This window comes from Phocoena phocoena, chromosome 1, assembly GCF_963924675.1.
Source record: "Phocoena phocoena chromosome 1, mPhoPho1.1, whole genome shotgun sequence".
NCBI lineage: Eukaryota > Metazoa > Chordata > Mammalia > Artiodactyla > Phocoenidae > Phocoena > Phocoena phocoena.
Window position 1 is genome coordinate 157,314,320 of NC_089219.1, and position 21,670 is coordinate 157,335,989.

General features: G+C 36.5%; 1 protein-coding gene and 1 non-coding gene across 3 annotated transcripts in view; both read left to right on the forward strand.

Moving 5' to 3' along the window:
* The window catches only part of WDR64 (WD repeat domain 64), a 150,368-nt gene that overhangs the window by 68,398 nt on the left and 60,300 nt on the right, over nucleotides 1-21,670 (forward strand). For both annotated transcript variants that reach the window (XM_065883312.1, XM_065883323.1), the window contains 4 exons: nucleotides 1,495-1,643; nucleotides 4,022-4,145; nucleotides 6,540-6,715; nucleotides 15,405-15,581. In XM_065883312.1, coding sequence (XP_065739384.1) covers nucleotides 1,495-1,643; nucleotides 4,022-4,145; nucleotides 6,540-6,715; nucleotides 15,405-15,581 — 626 coding nt within the window. The remainder of the gene's footprint in view (nucleotides 1-1,494; nucleotides 1,644-4,021; nucleotides 4,146-6,539; nucleotides 6,716-15,404; nucleotides 15,582-21,670) is intronic.
* Nucleotides 20,821-20,926, forward strand: LOC136140377 (U6 spliceosomal RNA). Its single transcript, XR_010657601.1, has one exon. It is a non-coding gene; the product is annotated as a U6 spliceosomal RNA (small nuclear RNA).

Here is a 21,670-nt window from a genome sequence, read left to right on the forward strand (position 1 = left end):
AATATTTATCTTATTTTATAAATGACAAAACTGAATATTAAATATTTCAACTGACTAGTAGAAGGATACTAGTTGAAACATAGAGCTGGGATTCAGTCCCAAAGCTTCTGACTCCTGGATCCACTTTCTTTCTTTGTACTGCATTGTTTCCATAGTAGTTGTGTATCTAGCCAAACGTGTAGAGCAGGGGTCCCCAACCCCTTGGACACAGACTGGTACCGGTCCATGGTCTGTTAGGAACCGGGCCACACAGCAGGAGGTGAGTGGTTGGCAAGTGAGCAAAATTTCATCTGTATTTACAGCTGCTCCCCATCGCTCACATTACCTCCTGAGCTCCACCTCCTGTCAGATCAGCCGCGACATTAGATTCTCATAGGAGTGCGAACCCTACTGTCAACTATGCATGCGAGGGATCTAAGTTGTGCACTTCTTATGAGAATCTAATGCCTGATGATCTGAGGTGGAGCTGAGGCGGTGATGCTAACGCTGGGGAGTGGCTGCAAATACAGATCATCATTAGCAGAGAGGTTTGACTGCACAGAGACCATAATAAATCAGTTGCTTGCAGACTCATATCAAAACCCTACCAGTGAGTGGCAAGCGAAAACAAGCTCAGGGCTCCCACTGACTCTGTATTATGGCGAGTGTTATAATTATTTTATTATATATATTACAACGTAATAATAATAGAAATAAAGTGCACAATAAATGTAATGCACTTGAATCATCCCGAAACCATCCTCCCCTCCCCAGTCCATGGAAAAATTGTCTTCCACAAAACTGGTCCCCGGTGCCAAAAAGGTTGGGGACCGCTGATGTAGAGGATTACCACTTGTTCATAAGCATAATATCTAGCTTTGTTGTCAGTTTGGATAAAGTCAGTTACAGTCAGTGTAATGTCAAAGAACCTATGAAGGCGTTCCATGTGTTGTTTGATTACCTGGTTACCGCATCCTTCTCATATTTCCATCCAGACGTATTTGAATTGAGAACTACTACCAGAAGAGCCACCTCCATTCCTCTTTAACACATGAGTAGACTTAAAATTTAAACACTTTAAGAAAGTGTTTATTAACTCCTGCTGACAATTTTGCTCCCGTTGAGACTTCTTTGGAGAGACTAGAGAAAACCAATATGAAGGGTCAGCCTTTGGTAGCTTAATCTCCACTTCACTAAGTAGACTATAAAAAATAGGAAAATAGTGGTCACTGAAAAACAGACATCAAGGAAGCCCAAATGCCCTACACTTGAATATTAATGAAGCCCCAAATGAATACTTTTCTCTGGCTGAATCATATTTGTTTTATTTGTCAAAAATGTTTTTGAAGAAATGGATGTATTTTCACCTCATTAGGTTTCCTAGGCATTAATAATCTCACTGATATTAATAATCTCACTGATCAACTACTTGCAAATGCAACTGGTTGAGTAAAATCCTTTGTGATTCAAATCTTCTAATATTGGGTATTTATGAGATTCTTATTTCTGTTCCAGGATCTAGTGTTATGGACATGTATCCTTTGACTAGGATGATACAAGATGCGAAACAAGTTCCTCACACCCATGAACGAGAAATCAATGTCATGCTTTACAACAAATATTCTCACCAAGTACTTACTATCTGCTCTGAGTCTGTAATTAAGGTGAGTACATACTGACTCTTCAGGAAGAAAAAGCCAAGAAGATAGAATTTTCTCTTCTTATAGGTAAGTCCTTAAGTGACTAAATAAATGTAATGGCACATATGATGGAACCCTACATTAGAGCTATTTTTAAGCTTTCATGAACACATGAAAATCAAGCATTTTAATCCAGCTCATACTGCTTGCTATTAAGCTACACACTCAATTAAAAAATGAAGGTAGCCTTTACAATCAAAATAGGAATTTTAAGGGAAATATATCAAGGAGAAAAAACTAGTGTGTGTGTGTGTGTGTGTGTGTGTGTGTGTGTGTAAACTTTTTAAGCTGAGCCACGGGAAAGGGAATGTTAAGAAGGAAGGGGAAGAAATGTACAGATGTTTCCTATAACCCCTATAGGTGCAGGACATGGAACCTTATGGTGCCTTAAATCTATGATCTTGGTTAATCCTTGTATTAGTTCTCTGTGGACAGATAAAGAGTTCCATTTTAAAGATGTGGAAATTAGGACTCAGAGATCAAGGCAACTTGCCCAAGTTCATATAACTAGTAAGCATTGTGGCTGGGATATGAACCCAGGTTTGCCTGAGGTGAATATCCAAGTCCTTTCCTCTGCAATCCTCAGGCCATGTCATTAATGTGTTCCCTAAAGGCCAGAGTACTTGACCATCCTAACTGTATCTGTAATTATGACCCCTGAAGTCATCTAGCAGTGATGGCTGGAGGTGTGTGCTTCCAGTGTTTATCCTTTTATTTCATGCATGCTCTCCAAAAGGAGACACAGGGAACAGGAGAAAGCATTCATCTGGAGACTCCTCAAATGCCCTCTCAATTTTAGCCTTCTGTGCTTATCTGCTGGAGACTTCCTCCAGCCAAAATCTCCTAAGTTCATTTAATTATCAGTTATTTCTGATAATGCCTACAGAATAAGTAGAGGGAAACTAAAACTAAAACCTGTCTGTTTTCATAAAATACTGACCTCTTAAGGATAAAATGTCTTCCCTGCAAGGGGAGAAGGGGAAAGGAAGGCATCTAGGTGAGTTTTCATACCTGACTGGTTGGCAAGGGATCATACTTTAGGCCAGGAAATGGGTGGCCTCTGAGACCCCTTCATGCAGTGGCCCTCATTCTTCATTCTCCCTTCAGGACCTCAGCTATACCCAGTGACACACAAAGGTTAAGAGCATGGACTTAAGGTCCAAACTGGCTTCTTTCAGATCTTGGCTCTGCCACAGCTCAGTCAGGGACCCTTTGTTATCTGGTCTCCAGACTATTTATTACGTCAACTACTCCTTCTCCCACTTGCCCTCTTTCACTCCAGGTGCAGCAACTGACTTTCAGTTCCCTGGAGCAACAGTGCACCTTCCCATCTCTGGCCCTGTGTTTACACTGTCCCTGTCCCCACATATCTTGGGTATAAACTGTGTTGCCAGTTCAATTTTATTGTTTACTGACAGTCTAACATACACCTGACAATGGCAGATACATGAAAAGGGAAAGATTCAGACTGAAAGACCGCAAGTCTAAAGCTTCTACTGCATTTCCAAAGAGACAGTGATGAGCCTTGATGTGTTTCTAGATTTTCTGATTATACCCAGCCTAATTACACATACAGCCTTCTCTGAAGTCTCAGCCTCCCTCGCCCTCCCTTCCCCTTTTCTCTCTGTTAAGAGCTGGGCACATGTCCCTAATCAGAACACTCCTTGGAAAGGTCAGTGAGCCCTTTCCTCATTATTCTCTCAGATTTCATGCTGTTAACCACAGATTCTGTCCTGTGACCCCTAGCTAATTTGGATGAATGTCAATAAAGAGTAAAACAGTTAGCTAGTGGGAAGCAGCAGCATAGCACGGGGAGATCAGCTCGGTGCTTTGTGATGACTTGGAGGGAGGCTCAAGAGGGAGGGGATATGGGGATATATATATGCATACGTCTGATTTCACTTTGTTGTACAACAGAAACTAACACAGTATTGTGAAGCAATTATACTCCAATAAAGATCTATTTAAAAAAAGAATAAATTCAACTTGATTTCTTTGTCCACTGAACTCATAACTGTTACATTTCTATCTTGCTGCTAAGCTTGCTTTGTGCTTACAGGAGCAATTGACTACTTCCTGGACAGACAGGGGCTGCCTGGAATAGTTGCTGCTTGTGTCAGCCCACCTACATATGTTACAGACACACTCCAGGGTAGCAAAGTAACTATTAGACAGCACTACATCTTTTAGACCTTTCTTTGATCAAACCAACATTCATGGCAGAATGTTGGGAGAGGTGTTAGATGTGCATTGTACCAATTTTGAGGCTATTTTGAATATTGTAAAATTGATGAAAACTGAAGGGCTTATGGATTATTTGATTGTTTTGTTCTTTCCTGTAGGTATGGGAACTCGAAACTGGCCTCCAAATGTACCAGATTTTGGACCCTCATGGCTTCAATGTTGAACTGACTTCTGCAGCTATTGATGAAAGTGGATTTCTTTTTGCTACAGGAGCATATAATGGTCAGACTAATATCCAGAGTATAGCCTCCCTGCTTTAGTGTCCTGAGAATTTGTTCTAGGATCTCATTACAAGTTGTTTGGGTTAGAGGGGAAGCATGAATCAGGCTGGAATATGTAAACGTGCCAGTGAGAGTGCTGTGCCTGACTGAACAGTGATAGGCTCTTCTCTAACTGGCATTAATGTCCTGATACTGTCGTTCAAAATAATCAATACCTTATGTTACACTTATATAGTTGCTTTTCAGTTTGCAAAGTCTTTCACGTATACCATCTCATTCTGTTCTGACTGAGACTTACCTGTGTTGCACTGACTCATTCTGTCCTTCTAATTTTGGGTACCATCAGCTAAGAGACAGACATTCTATTTAGTGCTTCTGATAATATTTTTACTGACAATATGGGACCAGACAAAATATCATCCAACTTTGCTATATCACATCTAGAATTCTATATTGGACTTGTTTATAAGTCTAAGCTGCTTAAGGGCATGTGTCATGTGACACTCGAGAGGATGTCCTGCTCCAGTTGTGCTGTGTCATTTGCTGCTCATGCTGTGGGGAACTGCGTAGAACTTGCTAGAACCAGAGAACTATAGCCTGCCTCTTCTTTCACCTTACCTTGTTCTGAACTCCCATGAAAGAACTGCTTTATCTAGACAATATGACCATCTGCATCACTACTCAGAATATATTTCTTCTAGGTATATATTTACTAAATAAATTCTTGCTTGTAAGCCAATGGATGGACTGACTGAATATCTAGATGTTAAAGTCTGAGTTTTTAAAGTGTACTCAGATAAAAGTACACATGAAATAAAATCATGAATGCTGAGTTGATGAGGTGTGAATAAATGCAACTGCTCTTCATGTAGAAGAGTTCTTAAGAAAGCAGTCTTAACCGCTCTATCAGCACATCCTGCATATATATGAAAATTAGAAATTCTAAGCAATGCACATGACCATTGCCCAGCATAAGCATTAAGAAATTCGTATAAATGACTGAGATACTATTATTTTCATGCAAGCAAGTCATAGTTCACTTTGTTAGTGCTAGTGACAGTTTGGCCTCCTCAGAAGTACATGTTAATTGTCAAAGACTCTGGGTCTAGGACACCCTGAGGAAAAGGATTCTCTAGCTCCCAAAGCAACTCTACCCACAAGCCAGCAGTCCCCTCTCATTCTCACCCACCCATCACCTGGGAAGAGTTGAGCAGTATCCTCCCTGCTTTCTGCCCCACTAAATCTTATTGCCAAAGTCCTAAGTCAGCAGGAAATCTGGGCCATGAGACTGTGGTCCACATACCCAGGAGTAAGTGAGAGCATGATCACTTCCTTTACTTGTTTATATGACTTCCTGCATGACCATAAATTCCTTGAAGGCAGAAACTATGCTCACTTTTCATTCCCTGCTCCTACCACCATGCTGTGTATTTAGGGAGAATTTAATTAATGTTTAACGATTTTTTTAGTGAAAAAAAAAATGATGGGGTTGTGAGTATTGCTGAGTATTGCTGATGGAGGGAACCTAGCATAAAGGAAGGAAAACAGCACAGTGAAAACATTCTGGATGCCCAGCAGGATTAGAACTGGAAGATAAGAAGCAGGAGGAGGGGGTTGAGGTTAGGGTTAAGGAAGGGCAGTACACTAGCTTTTAACCCTGAGGTCACTATAAAATTCCATGTTAGAAGATAATTATCAGTGTACACTGAGTAATGACGCAGAAATAGGCATTCAACAAGTATGCTATCATCTCACCTGGCCTCTTCATCAGGGTCTCCTAAATGAATGAAGTTAACTATAAAGAAAGTACGATTTCAAATGTAGGAAGAAACATGACACCCTTTCTGCATTTCCTTCTTATGTAACAAGAAAACAACTCAAAGCTTGACTGTTTCCTACCTGCTGGCATTCTTTTAAACCTTTTGTTACCAGTAGGAGCTAGTCCTAAAACACGTTAGCACCTTAGGAAATGACACTATTGGAGTGATTTTTGACTATTAATAATCATTGTGACATGATATTAGATAGATAGATTGATGATAGATACTGAAGAGTACTTAGAAAACTGGAAAGCATTGGGAGAATAAAGAGAAAAGACCCACTTAAGACAGAAAGCTCAGACAGGAGAGTCTGAGAATTTCAAAGAAAACAGTCGCAAATTTCAAGACATTGGCTGGTCCTGTTTATTTTTTATCAGCCTGTGACAAATTAAGGCATACAGAAATATATTTGGTACACAGCAATGCTAGAGAGACTCATATAGCAGTCTCAGTAGGAAATAAACCTAGGATAAACTGTTGCAGAAAGCTTTCAGTTAGATCAATTTTCTGTGAGATAAAAGTCATTCTTTCTATACATTATTTTTGCCAATATAGTCTTTTCTCTGTGTGTTCAGGAACAGTTAAAATCTGGGACTTTGGCAGCGGGCAAGAGATGAAAGTGTTACCAGAAGGGAAAGACTGGAAGGAGGAAGAGCACTGGCTGCAACGCCTGATTTTCCTGAAAGCTCAGGAAAAACACCAGTACTTGATCCTCGCTTTGGAGCACAATGGGAAGATCAAAATGATCCAGGTTTGCAATCCCATTTTTATATACTCTATATGCTCTTCTTGGGAAAATCAACAGAGTGTGGATAATCCCCATTTAAATCCTCTCTAGCCAGCCAGCTGAGGATAGTATTTCTCCACCAACCTTCCTAGGATGTTCCTAATTTTAACATTGCCCAGGTCCAAGCAAAGAACAAAAAAGAATAGCTGCTCAGCCATAACATCCTGCCCATCCAGTGTTTGCTGAAGGGATTAGCTGGGGATCCTCTGGAGTGGATATCAAAAAGATTAAATGTATATACAGCTGCCACCTCTGACATGGTTTATACCCTCATTTGGGGATAATTCACTGGCAGAGCTGCTTCCCAGCAGACTCTGTGAAAGGGAGCAATGATTCCTCTCTGAACCTTATAACGCATAATGCATTCAGGAATGCTCAAGTCACTTTTTCAGTTTGCCACCAAAATTACTTTGTTTACTTTATAGTTAATAATGCAATCTGCTCAGGGCTGTTTTACAGGGATTGAGGTAGACTAATTTATTTTTTCCTGTGAGTCTATTACCACCTAAGAACACTAATGCCTTCTTCATTCTTAAATGAAAACTAGATCATTTATGGACTTCCGTGGTGGTCCAGTGGTTAAGGCTCTGCACTCCCAATGCAGGGGGCATGGGTTTGATCACTGGTCGGTGAACTAAGATCCTGCAAGTTGTGAGGCGTGGCCAAAAAAATCAATAAAAATTTATAGAACATAAAATAAAAAAGAAAATTAGATTATTTATCCTGGCTATGAAGTGGATGTTTCCCTGACTAGAACTCTGGGATTCATTGCCCTTATTATTCCCCTTCTGAAAGCTAAGATCAGAAAAAAAAGTCTTGCATTAAGATAGCATTCATTACGATGACTGACAGCCCTACTGTTGGAAAAAAGGAGTGAAAAACTTTCTTGATTCAACTAATCCTTCTTTGCTGTTTGAGCAATCCAAAATGGCACTGTGCTAGAAAGGAAGCTCTAAAGTGGAAAGAAATAGTTGTAAATTTCCTCTAAAAGATTTACTTTGTAATTTTACCATGTTCGGAATGTTGAGTTCTTACTGATGAACTCAATTTCCTTAATAAATAAAATGAAATACTGAGAAATGAAGTTAAAACTTGAATAACATATAGACCAAAGGAAAAATTTAATGACCTTTTAGATAATTGAGAGAAAAACAGTTGTGGCATCAACACAATTCTATTTAATTATGTATTAAATAATTTGCAGGAAAGTGAAAACAAGTTGATAGCCAAGTCAATACATCTCTAAACGAGAATTTGGTCTGATTATTTTTTGCTGAATTGACAAAATAAAGCAATAGTTTAAATATCATCTAAACATAGACACATTCCTTCAGAAAACAGAACTTGCAGGTAGCATTATTCCTGAAAACTGGGGCACGTAGTTAGCACTTGTGGGTTTTCAGCCTGTGAAGGAAGAACCTAAAAAGTGACACAAAGCAAGGGGGTCATTAGGAAAGTGTAATTTTGGCCCCAAATAAAGTTTGGGCTAGAGATGGCATTAGTCTTTCTTACAGCTTACCATTTGTTCAACGGATGGCCTTAGACTGGAATTCTTATTCTTTATTTCCCATTTTCTTACCATCTGGTCCTGACACACACATGCACACCCCCGGCCCCAGCTGTTGCCAACTTTGTTTTTATCAGGGCTTGGTCTACCAACCTACTTTCTCTTTAGAGAGATGAAATAAAACCAAACTCATCTCCACCAACTTAGCCCTCAGAACCTTTAATTGCTGAAATGTTTAAAAAATAAATAAAGAAGTAATAAATAAAACAAGCTCACTTACTCCCTAAAAAAAATGGCACTGTAAAAAGGAACTTCTTAGTAATATAGTCTAAAATGCGACAGTGTACTAATTTCCCTGTTTTAAGTTAGTGCAATTGACCATCAAGATACCCTTCCTAACAGACAATGTCTGTTGTTATAAACACTCCTTTTTAAAAACTGCAAAAAGTAGCATGGTGCTGTTCTCACATTAGTCCTATTGTAGCATTTTTTACTTTGATTATTTTCCATGTCTCCAGAATTCTATAGATTTAACTTGATGAGGACTGAAAACCCATCTTATTCATATTTGTATTTTTGCTCTGCCCAGAGTAGGTGCTCACTAAGGACTGAAATGTAAGAAATATAGAAATATAAGAAACCCCTTGTAAGATATACAACAGTAAATCTATGGAGCGTTTTAGGGTATTTTTATTAATGTTGGACAGGGGGATTTTACAATAAAGATAATGTTGAAAATACACTTATTTTTATTATTATTAACATCTTATTATTTACTTATCACTTATTATTATCTGCCAATTTAAAGTAAATATGGTCTGATTTACATACTTACTTTCTAGAATACTTTCATTCACTTGTTTTGTTCAGTGATCATTTACCAAATGTTTACCATGAACCAGAAGGATATCCCCCCTTTCACAATGGGACTTACAATTTAATAAGAAAGACTAATGTTGATCCGCCTATTACAAGTGTTATGATTGCTTGCACAAAGTGCTATAGAAATTGATGATGGTGGGTGGTGCCTAACCTAATCTGGGAGTCAGGGAAGATTTCTCTTTCCTCAGATTTCCAATTAAATTCAACACAATTCAAGAAACATTTTGTGTGCTCCACATATGCTACATATTTTTTCTAAATCCCAGGATTCTATATTAGTGAACTAGATTGCTCAGCTCAGACCAATCCTCCACTGAAAACCATGAAAATTTCTGGATAAAATATTTTCTAAATCTCCTAACTAGCATTAAAGAGATGACAATATAGTAAGTAAATAGCAGACCAAAATTTTAGTGAAAGTGGAGAATGAGAAAGGTAAATTGAGAACCAAAACACCACTGCTACTTTCGTCTTGAGGGCATTTTCCAAAGTAAACTGGGTTCAATTTTTGAAAACTCACCAGATTAGAAGGGGCAAAAGAAGTCAAGGCTCAGGGCCTGTGTAAGGCAAGGAGTTTAATACCAACTCCACAATGTGCTGGGACCCAAAATCACACTATCAAGATTAGGGTGAACCAGAAAGAAAAAAGCCAGCCTCCTAGGGGCAATCCAGGAAAGACTGCCCTCACACTGAGCCAAGCAGGGAACAAGGGAGAAGATTAGGAAAACAAAACAAGATGAGACAAACCCTGTCCCTGAGAAACTGACCACAGGTAGGATCTCATATGCATTTGCAACCTAGATTGCCGCCTAGATTTGCAGTACTTAGGTGGTCAAGGAAATCTTAGCTATGAACTTGGTTTAAGGTGATCCAATACTGGTAGTTCCACCAGGCACCTGGCAGAAACAAGCACAAATTCATTCTGGAGGAAGACAACTTCATCTCAGACCATAGCTAACATAATTAAGCTCATAAGGAAACAGGACAACCAAGTTTGGGCACAGAGAGTAACAGAACAACAAAAAAATCCATATACAGCAGAAATGGCATAGCAGATATTTGTGGCAAGAATATACTTTTCAATAAATCATTTTTGAGCAACTAGATACCCACAGGGAGAGAAAAAAAGAACTCGAATTTTCATGATTTCATGATCTCTAAGACTATTCCTTGTGGATTAATGACTTCAAGACATTAATTGAAAAACAAAACAATATGTTTTTTAGCAGATAATTAAGGGGATTGTTTTTATGAACTCAGGATAAAGAAATATCTTAAATGATATTTTAAAATCACTAGTTATTAAGGAAAAGATTGATTTATTTGAATTAATAACATTTCTCCATCAATAGTCACCATAATGAGAGCAAAAAGACAAGAGTAGAATTATAGAAAATATTTGCAACTTGATTAGTATCCAAAGTTCTTAGATAATAAGTAAGATAAACAGTTCAATAGAAAAATGAAAAAAGATAGGCACTTCACAAAACAGAAAACACAAAAGGCCAATAAACATGAAAAGCCACTAAACTTTATTAGTAACTTTAAGTTAGAATTTGAATAGATATAATACACCCAATAGACTGATTTTAAAGGTAAGTCTGAGTTTTAGCAAGGCTGTGGAACAATGTGACTACTCATTCACCGCTAATGGTGTAAATCAGCACCAACTCTTGGGAAATATTTTGGCATTCTTGAGTTACAGGACCTTTTATTCAGTCTATATGTAACTTCACCATCTTGAAGTGACAGTGTTACCAATGAGCAGTCCAAAGCTTCTCTGTGTCTTCCTATGTAAGCAACTTATTCTTTCTCTCTGCAAATTTGTAAGATGTTTTCTTTGTCTTGAAGTTTAAAGTCTATGCCTATGTGTATATCTTTTCTCATCAATTCCACAGGAGACTTTCAATCTGAAGTCCTAGGTATTTCTTCCAGCTCAGGGGATTGTTTTGTATTATTATTTGTGTATTAGGTGTCTCTTTGGCATCTGTTTCTTTTTCTAATTCAGGAACCCATACTATTTGCATATTAGGTCTTCTGAATCTGTCCTCCAAATCTCTTATATTTTCCTCTATGTTTTTGTTTCATTTTAGTTTTGCTGTTTCAAAATATTTTCTCTACTGCTAGGCTATTAGTTCAAGTCTCAGACAGATGTTGATTCTCCTTCAGCTCATTAACCAAATTCTTAAATTTTTTTTGCTGTTGTTTTTTGTTTTTGCAGTACGCGGGCCTCTCACTGTTGTGGCCTCTCCCGTTGCGGAGCGCGGGCTCCGGATGCACAGGCTCAGCGGCCATGGCTCATGGGCCCAGCCGCTCCACGGCATGTGGGATCTTCCCGGACTGGGGCACGAACCCGTGTCCCCTGCATTGGCAGGCGGACTCTTAACCACTGTGCCACCAGGGAAACCCCCAAATTCTTAAATTTGAAGATCATGTTGTGTTGGCTTTTGTTTCTGTTTTGAACTCCCTTAAGTACTCTTCAGTTTTGCTCAAGTTATCATACTTCCCAGCAGTTCTAGTTTGTCTGGGATCTGTTCTGCATGTTTTGTCTGTTCTTCTCTCTAGATTCTAGGCCTACTGAACTACATTTCTTTTTCTGCTCACTGGGGTTTGGCTACTAGAAAATTGCAAGATGTGATCATCCCAAAGGGTGGGATGTACAGCCATGGTGTTCTTGAGGGCTGGGGTTTAGCAGTCCGCACAACAGTCCCCTGTCGAGGCACTGGCAATAAGCTTTTCTGTAGCCCATTCTCTTCTCACTCTCCCAATTTCTAAAGTACAGAAGGCTTAGTCCACCTGTTCAGCTACTCCTCTACTTCCTTGGAAGAAAGGGAAACTAGACATAAGCCATGCTACACATTGCCCCCTCCACACACACCTCTGGGGATTTAAGCATATTTGCAGAGGAACCACCATGCTTAAATCCCATCCTAGGAGTCTCCCCCTGAATAAGGGTTCCCAGGCTTTTATTCAGCCCAGGGGGGAACAGGCCCATGATAATTTTCTTTCCCCAAACTCTAAACCCCATCTCTCTGCTTGTCCCCAGAAACTGTTGAGGGCAGGGTTCTTCCTGACATTGAAGCTGGGAGTAGAGTGGAGAAAAGATGAAACAAAACTCTATCTTCCAAGACTCTCAGCTGCATTAAACAAGCAAACAAACAAAACAAAAAATTCTTCAAGTATCACATTCAGTTATTCAGGAAACATTGCTAATGCATTATGAAGTAAAGTAGAGTCCCCATAAGTTTTATGTACTTCTTTTTAATGTCTTCAAACCAGTTTTTTTTTTTTTTTTTTTTTTTTTTTGCGGTATGCGGGCCTCTCACTGTTGTGGCCTCTCCCGTTGCGGGGCACAGGCTCTGGACGCGCAGGCTTAGCGGCCATGGCTCACGGGCCCAGCCGTTCCGCGGCATGTGGGATCTTCCTGGACCGGGGCACGAACCCGTGTCCCCTGCATAGGCAGGCGGACTCTCAACCACTGCGCCACCAGGGAAACCCCAAACCAGTTTTTAATGGTTTAAAATGTCATGTCTCTCTTGTACTTATATTCTTAGTTTTCTTTTCTCAAGTCTCAGAAAAATGCTTGTGCAGTTGCCTGATCTCTTCACAAATCACTGCTATACTAGTTTTTCTGGGCAAGGTCCTTTAGTCATGTAATGGGAGGGCAGATTTTAAATTGACTGACCCACTGATAAAACTTCATAGACCACAGAGAAGAAAACAGTATAGTTTTTCATATCTCAGTTTTAAGAGGATAAAATCGTATTGAGTACATTAAAATTTTAGTAAATTTGGAATAAATTTACCCCAAAACCCTTTTTGACAAAACCATAGGTTGATTAGAAATTACTGTTCTAACATTATGAACAAAGCACTATGGGAGTTCAGAGATTTTTATTAACCCCCCCCAAATAGTTCAAATTCTAAAACCCCACTTATTTCTTTTTATTTGATCTTCCTTCCTATCCACATTACTTTGTGTGTCTACTCATATAGCCCTATTTGTGAGTCCCTTAAAGCAAAAGACCTTTCTTTGTGAAGCAATTAGCATAATACATGCCCTTAGCATTATGTGAACTGCTGTTTTTCTGGAGCACCAATTCCTAAAGGCCTATCTGCCAATACCTATCTGAGATAAAAAGTTTCACCAATTAGAAATGAAATGAATAAAATAAGAATAATTTTTCATAAACCTAATTTTACTTCAAAAATTATGATTTTATCTTTTTTACTTTTTTGTATTAAAATAGCCTTTCTTTTCATAAAATGATGATAATAGAGTTTTCTCTCTCCTTTCCCCCATGTCCTTTCCTAGCAAAGTTAAATGTTAGTAACTCTAAATCAATCTTTTAAAATATTTTTAAAATTTAGTGCTCTATGAATTCAGAAAGTCTGATAACCACCTTCCTAAGTGGTTCAGTTGAAACCAGCTAAACTTATTAAAACCACTGTAGCCAATTCATCCCATCAAGGGGGCCCATGACCCTAAATAAGCTATTACTCAGTATATCAATATCAGATCACTATTTGGATATTGCTGAGATTCCTTCTACTCCCACAATGGTGCAAATGCTAACCAAAGAATCAACTAGTATGTGGGAGTACCACTGGCTCATACTTTTGAATTAACATAGATATGAGATAACAGAGATATTAGATCTACACCTAGAATCATAAAGTTTTTTTTTAAAAAATGGAAGGAATTTTATCCATTAACTAAGGAAAATAAGGCTCCATAAAGTTATACACTTTGCCCAAGGTCTCACTAGAACTAAGACTAGAAACACATTGTCATCATGCCTAGACCAATATTCTCCCCACTTTACCACAGCTGCTTGGCAACCAAGGAAGATCCCTGCTCTGCTCACAAAATAACCAATCTTCAAAAATTGACCTTTATTCCCATATAAAAATTGAAAATTCTAAAGCTAAGAGCATCTCATGAATAATAACCAATTAGAAAACAGAATAAATGAATACAACAGCAAACAAAAATCTAAGGTACCTAAAATAAATCTAATAACATACAAGATTTTTGTGTGGGGGTGTGGGAATTCTTAAAGGACATAGAAACACCCTGAATAAATGGAGATATACCATATTCAGGGATGGGATATCACAAAGATATCTTTACTACAGTAAAATTAAAAACAAACATTTGCCTTAAAAAACAAAGTAGAAGGACAAGTCACAGACTGAGAAAAGACCACTGCACCCCAGGTAACTGAGAAAAGATTAGGAACCAGAATACCTAAAGAAGCTCCACAAATCCAAAAGAAAAAGAAACAGCCCAACAGAAAAATGGACAAAGGACAGATAAGAAAGCTGGATGGCTCACAAATACATGAAAAAAAAAAAAGTTCAACTTACTAAATTAGAAAAATGTGATTAATGTAATTAACAAATTTTAAAATTAATTTTAAATGTCCTATTTTAAACCCATCAGACAGTCAAAAATAATTATTTAAAAATCAAGTAAAACAAGGTTTTGGCAAGAATGTGAATAAAGGAGAGATTTTATTTACTCCTGGTGAAAGTGGAAATGGATGCTACCTTGAAGAGCCACTTGGCAATACCTAGTGAAGTTGATGGTGTGCATATCTTACAACTTGGTAATTCTACACCAGGCACATGCTCAAGAAAATATGGCACCTGTCCATAAAAAAAAGCAGTGAAAAATTGGCAACAACCAGAACACTCATCAGTAGGAGAATGGATAAGTAAATTATAGCATATTCATACAATGCTATAAAGCAGTTAAAAATAAATGAACTAGAGCTCCATGTAATAACTTGTATAAATCTCAAAAATATAATATTAAGTGAAACAAGCAAGTTGAAGCAGAATCCATGCAGTTTGATAACATTTATAAAAAGTTAGAAGCCTGGAAGCAATATCATGTTACGTATATATTGGGTTGGCCAGAAAGATGTTAAGATGCTACGGAAAATCCCAAACGAACTTTTTGGCCTACCCAATATATATGACTAAAACCTGAATATGGGGTGTGTGTGTGTGTGTGTGTGTGTGTGTGTGTGTGTGTGTATAAACTTTCATGACTAAAACCATATTCAGGTTACTTGTTACCTCTGGAGAGTAAAGAAAGAGGAATTATATTAGGGAGGGATAGATGGTGCTTAAGATATGATAAAGCTGAGTGGTGGGTATATCACTGTTTGCTCTATTTTTCTTTATATCTTTAAAATAGCTCAAAATAAAACAGTTAATTGAATTTTTCATGTACTCACTGGATTTCTCTTAAAGGGTAAGGAAGATGATATTTACCTTGCGGTGATATGGGAGCTGCCTGATGTTGTGCCTGTCCTACAAAATGGGAATCGCATTGTGCATCTAAGGATGTCTGCTAAAGATAGGAGTATGGCTATTCCTTTCCCAGATGTGGAGTTGATAGTGGAGAAAAACTTTTCTCAATATGTTGATGTAAGTTTTTTTCTTGATTTGTTTTCCTTTTTATTATGAAAATTTACAAACATATATAAAAGTAGAGAAAATAATACAATGAACTTTTATGTATTATCACTCAGCTTCAAAAATTATCTATGCATGGCCTAACTTATTTCTCATTATTCCTACCACTTTCCCATGACCACTGTCAATGGATGGATTATTCTGAAGCAAATCCCAGACATTGTGTAATTTCATCCCTAAATATTTCAGTATGTATCTCTAAATGGTAATGACTCAAAACAAAACAAAACAATGGTACCATTATTTTCTAAAATAATTTACAAGAGGTCTTTAATATAATCACATCACATTTTTCAGTTTTCCCAGATTTTATCATACATTTGTATTTCTTACAGTTTGTTTCAGCCAGAATCTAATCAAGGCCCATTTGTTGCATTTGGATGATGTCTCTTCAGTCTTTTTTAATATATAATTATCTTTCCATATCTCTTTTTTTCCCCTTGCAAATTACTTCTTGAAGATACTGGACAATGGGTACTTGGTTTCTCATTTTCCAGATTTTGCTGATTGCACCCTTGTGGTGAATTTTAAAAGTTTTTCTTTACTTCCTTTAACCTGGTAGTTATATCTGGTGCATGTAGCTTTGATTAAAAAAAAAAAATAAGACTCTATAGTACATGGAGGTCACGACAGTACATGATGTCATGTACTTCCATCAAAATTCATATAATACTGGTTCTCTTTTTTTGGATCAGCCATTGATGACCACTACCTAGGTTTATTATTTCATTCAGAGTTGCCGTCTTAACATTTTGATTCATTTATTAGCTGGAATGTGTCTTTAAAGAAAAACTGTTATCACCGGTTTGCAGGGCAGAAATAGAGACACAGATGGAGAGAACAAACGTATGGACACCAAAGGAGAAAAGTGTTGGGGGATGGTGGTGGTGGGATGAATTGGGAGATTGAGATTGACATATATACACTAATATGTGTAAAATGGATAATTAATAAGAACCTGCTGTATAAAAAATAAAATTCAAAAAAGAAAAAAGAAACTATTATTAACTATTTGGTTACACTGAGGTACAGTTCAGATAGGAAATCAAAGTAACTGATTGATTCTTTCCTTACATTCATCAGTTTTCAAAATAAGAAATTGGGTTCCTTAGCATCCTCCAAAAAAGTGGTCAATGGATTTTATTTGTTTAGTGGTCATTATCAAATCATAAATTTAAATATTCTTGATTTGTTTCAGTCTATTGCATTATTAATTAATTCTCAAATCATCCCATCTCAAGCTAGTTGGACAATTTTCAGGCTTTTGAGTTCTTTTAACATGACTCTAGTAGTTCTGGATAGCTTCCAGGTGTGACAAGTTTCCAGGCTTATTTTGTTAATTTCTTGTTCCAGATCTACAATCCACCATTTTACCAAGAAATCCTAATTCTTTTAGTGAGATTAATCATTAAAATAGTATTAAGAAACTACAAACTGAGTTTTAGAGATGCTTATTGTCACTAGATTGATCCTTGATTTTAGAACTTTTCAATGGACAGAGCTAGGAAAAAAATTTAAGAGAAAATACATCTTTAGCTTGTACTGATATTTCCATTCAGATTTAAAATAACATGGCATTACTGATTTTATTTTTGTTATCTTTTTCTCTCACAGAAAATCTCTGTTTCTAATGACATTAACATAATTACTTACTTGCTTTATCCTATTATTTATATAATTATATAATATATAGGATTTTATGTCATATTATATTGTATTATAGTACATTATATTATAGTATGTTAGATTATAGTTTTGGAAAAAAAATAACTAGAAATATGATAGCTGAAACAATTATCTTATTTTCTTTGTAGTTTCTGTCCTTAGAGTACATATCTCTTGGAATATGCAATCAAATTACTATGTTTTAAAATTATTTGAAATAATTTCTCGTGCCACCAACTCTATACACAACAAAGTTTATTGCATTTTTAATGTATTGCTTTTTAAAAATTTAATTTTGTCTAATTATTATGCAAAACATTTGAATAGATTTTAAATCAGATCTTTAAAACAAGATTTATTCTAACTTCCATTCCTGTCCCTTCTATTCTTTTCCTAATCTATAGTTAATCTTTTGTTTTTAAGTTTTTGATTTATGCTTCCAATGTTGTTTTTTAAAAATATAATCTAATACTTATCCTTATGTGTATCCCCTCACCCCTTCTTAAGCAAGTTTTAAGATACTGTACATATTCTTATATTCCTTGCTTATTTTATTTAATAATATATTCTGGAGATCATTATAAACAGTACATAGAAATGTTCATCTTTTTAAAAGATGTGTATTTTAAGGTAAAATACACAAAACATAAAATTTACCATATTAACCATTTTTAGTTATAGAGTTCAGTGGTATTAAGTACATTCGTACTGTGTGCAACTCTCATCACCCAGAGAACTCTTTTCATCTTGCAAAACCAAAACTCTATACCCATTAAACAATAACCCCATTCCCTCCTCCTCCAGCCCCTGACATCCACCATTCTACATTCTGTCTCTATGACTCTGACTACCCTAGGTACCACATATAAGTGGAATTATACCATATTTGTCCTTTTGTGACTGGTTTGTTTCACTTAGTATAATGTCTTCAAGGTTCATTTATGTTGGAGCATATGTCAGAATGTTCTCCCTTTTTAAGCCTAAATAATATTCCATTGTATGTATATACCACATATTATTTAACAATTCACCCATTGGTGGACATTTAGGTTGCTTCCACATTTTGGCTACTGCAGGTATGAACATAGTTGTACAGATATTTCATCTTTCTTTTTGAAAGCTCTATGTTATTTCAGTTAGTTGGATGTACCATAGTTTGTTCAACTAGTCCCCTATGAGTTAACATTTGGGTAGTTTCCAATTTTTTTCCAATTATAAATAATGCTGTAACAAATAGCCTTATGCATACGTCATTTCAAATTTTTGAATCTAATCTTTAAAATAGATTCCTAGAAGAGATATTGCTGCATCACAAAGTAAATGCCAAATTCTCCCCTACGTCAGTTACACAATTTTATATTCCCACTAACAACGTATGAGAGTGCCTACTTCCCCACAGCTTCACCAAGAGTGTACCGTGCCAAACTTTTAGATTTGTTCAAATATCATAGGTGGAAATAGTAACTTGGTATGTTTTTTCTATTGTAATGAATAAGTGGAGCATATTTTTATGTATATGCCTCACTTTTCTATTCTTTGTCTATTTTTCTATCTAGATTGCTCTTTTCTAATGTTTTAAAAAGCTCTTTATATATTAGGAATATAAGAATACACACACACGTGTATAAATAATTAGGAATATGCATTAGGAATATTAGTCCTTTGTGATAGAAGTTCCAAATATTATTTCCCAGTTTCTTATTTATGTTTTCATTTTGTGTATGGTCATTTTTGCCATGGCAATTCTAACTTCTGTGCAGCTGGGTGTAGATGAGGTTCAACAGTTTATCAGAAACTACTCTTGGATATAATCACAAATATTCTTCAGGCTCCACTCAGGGAATCCAATAGTATTTCACGTTCTCATTTATCTAAAAATAGCTAGGTGCTAGATGTTTTAACTTCTCCAAGATTTTGATAAAAAGGGTAAGTTTGGGGTCATATCAAGAGGTCACAAAATTGTTGTTCACTTTTTCTGGCTAATTATTATTTCAACATTTTTACATTATATAATTTTAACTAGATTTCCCAATGTCAGTTAATAATATTTCAGCTTTTTGTTTTTACAGTTTTTTTTTTTAAGCTTCTTATCTTGCTCTGGTAACATCACTTGGTTAATTTTTTTCTTGCTGCTCTAATTGTTGTTTTAAAAATCTAAATAAGGAAAATATATCATCAGACTATTTTTTTTACAGGATATTCTCTGAATTTCAAAATTGTAAGCAGACTGAAAGGAGCCAATCTTGTATTCCACACAGATAAAAAGAAGTGTTCCCTGACAAGTTTTTAGCAATAGATCCTCAGAGTTACAGAACCAGAGCCCTTAACCTGGGATCCTTGGATAATTTGTTCATAGGTGGACTTCCAGGGATCTAAAAAGCCTCTGCAATTATATACAAAACTTCTCTTCTGAAGAGGGCATGGTTCATAAGTTTTTCTTTCTCAACATTTTATTATGAAAAATTTCAAAAATATAGAACAGGGCTTCCCTGATAACACAGTGGTTGAGAGTCCGCCTGTCGATGCAGGCGACACGGGTTCATGTCCCGGTCCGGGAGGATCCCACATGCTGCGGAGCGCCTGGGCCCATGAGCCATGGCCACTGAGCCTGCGCTCCACAACAGGGAGAGGCCACAATGGTGAGAGGCCTGTATACCGCAAAAAAAAAAAAAAAAAAAAAAAATATATATATATATAGAGAGAGAGAGAGAACAGTTGACAGTGTTACCCTCCACTTAAAATTTACTCTTAACATTTTGCAATATTTGCCTCATTGCCGATATATTCATGTATCCATCCTCAATTCACCCTTCAATCCACCTTATTTTAAAAATGTATTTCAAAGTAAGATGAAGAGATCAGTACATATCACCCCTAAACACTTCAGTATATATATCTTTAACTAGAGTTCACTCTTTGTTTATGGTGTTGTGTTTTTAGTGAAATTTACAAACAATAAATGCACAGAATTTAAGTATGCTATTCAATGAATTTGAATAAGAATATACACATCCAAACCCTTATCAAGACAAAAAAAAAAAACACTTTGATGCCCCTGCCCATCAATACTTGCCCCTCACTGAAAGACAACTACTGTTCTAATATTTTTCACCATAGATTTGTTTCTCCTTGTTCTAGAATGTCATGTAAGTGAAATCATACAGTATATATTTAAAGTTTATTTAATTTAATATGTTTTTTAGATTTGTCTATGTCACTGTATATATCAATAGCACTTTTTATTGAACACCTACTATGTGTTGAGTGCTATTCTCAGCCTTAGGAATGCAAAGTTTAATGAGGTATGGTACATGCACTACTGCATTATAGGATTGTAGCAGAGAACTTGGAAGGTTGAGCCAGGGTGCAGGGGTGAAAGAAGAGGAGGTTTCTGATGAAGATAGTTGCTGAATTCGTTCTTTAAGAACAATCAAGAGTTAGCTTGGCCCAGAAAGGGAGTTTCTAAGGGGAGGTGAGAAGACAAAGTGAACCCCAAGGGGAGGAATAACATGGAAAAAATGTCACAGTGCTTGCTTGGCAGCACATATACTAAAATTGGAATGATACAGAGAAGATTAGAATGGCCCCTGCAGAAGGATGACATGCAAATTCATAAAGTGTTCCATATTTTTCACAGAATACACATTCTTTTCAAGTGCACATGGAACATTCTCTAGGACTGACCACATACTAGGGCACAAAACAAGCCTCAACAAAGTTAAGAGTATAGAAGTTATCTTAAACATCTTCTCTGACCACAACAGCATGAAACAAGAAATTAACAACAGAAAAAGAAATGAGAAGAAAGCAATTACATGGAGGCTAAACAAAATGCTACTAAAAAACCAATGGGTCAATGATGAAATCAAAGAGGAAATTAAAAAATACATTGAGACAAATAACAATGAAAACTCAACCATACAAATCTATGGGATGCAGCAAAAAGAGTTATTAGAGGGAAGTTCAGAGTAATACAGGCCTTCCTCAAAAAAACAAGAAAAATCTAAAACCACCTAACCTACCATTTAAAAGAATTAGATAAAGAAGAACAAATAAAACCTAAAGTCAGCAAAAGGAAGGAAATAATAAAGATCAGAAAGGAAATAAATAAAATAGAGATTAAAAAAACAACCTAAAAAGTCTATAGAACCAAGAACTGGTTCTTTGAAAGGATAAACAAGATTGACAAACTTCTGGCCAGACTCACCAAGAAAAAAAGAGAAAGAACACAGATATACAAAATAAATATAAAAAACCATAAGGGAATACTACAAATAATTGTATGTCAACAAATTCAACAACCTAGAAGAAAAGGACAATTTTCTAGAAGCATACAGTCCACCAAAACTGAATCAAGAATAAATAGATAGGGACTT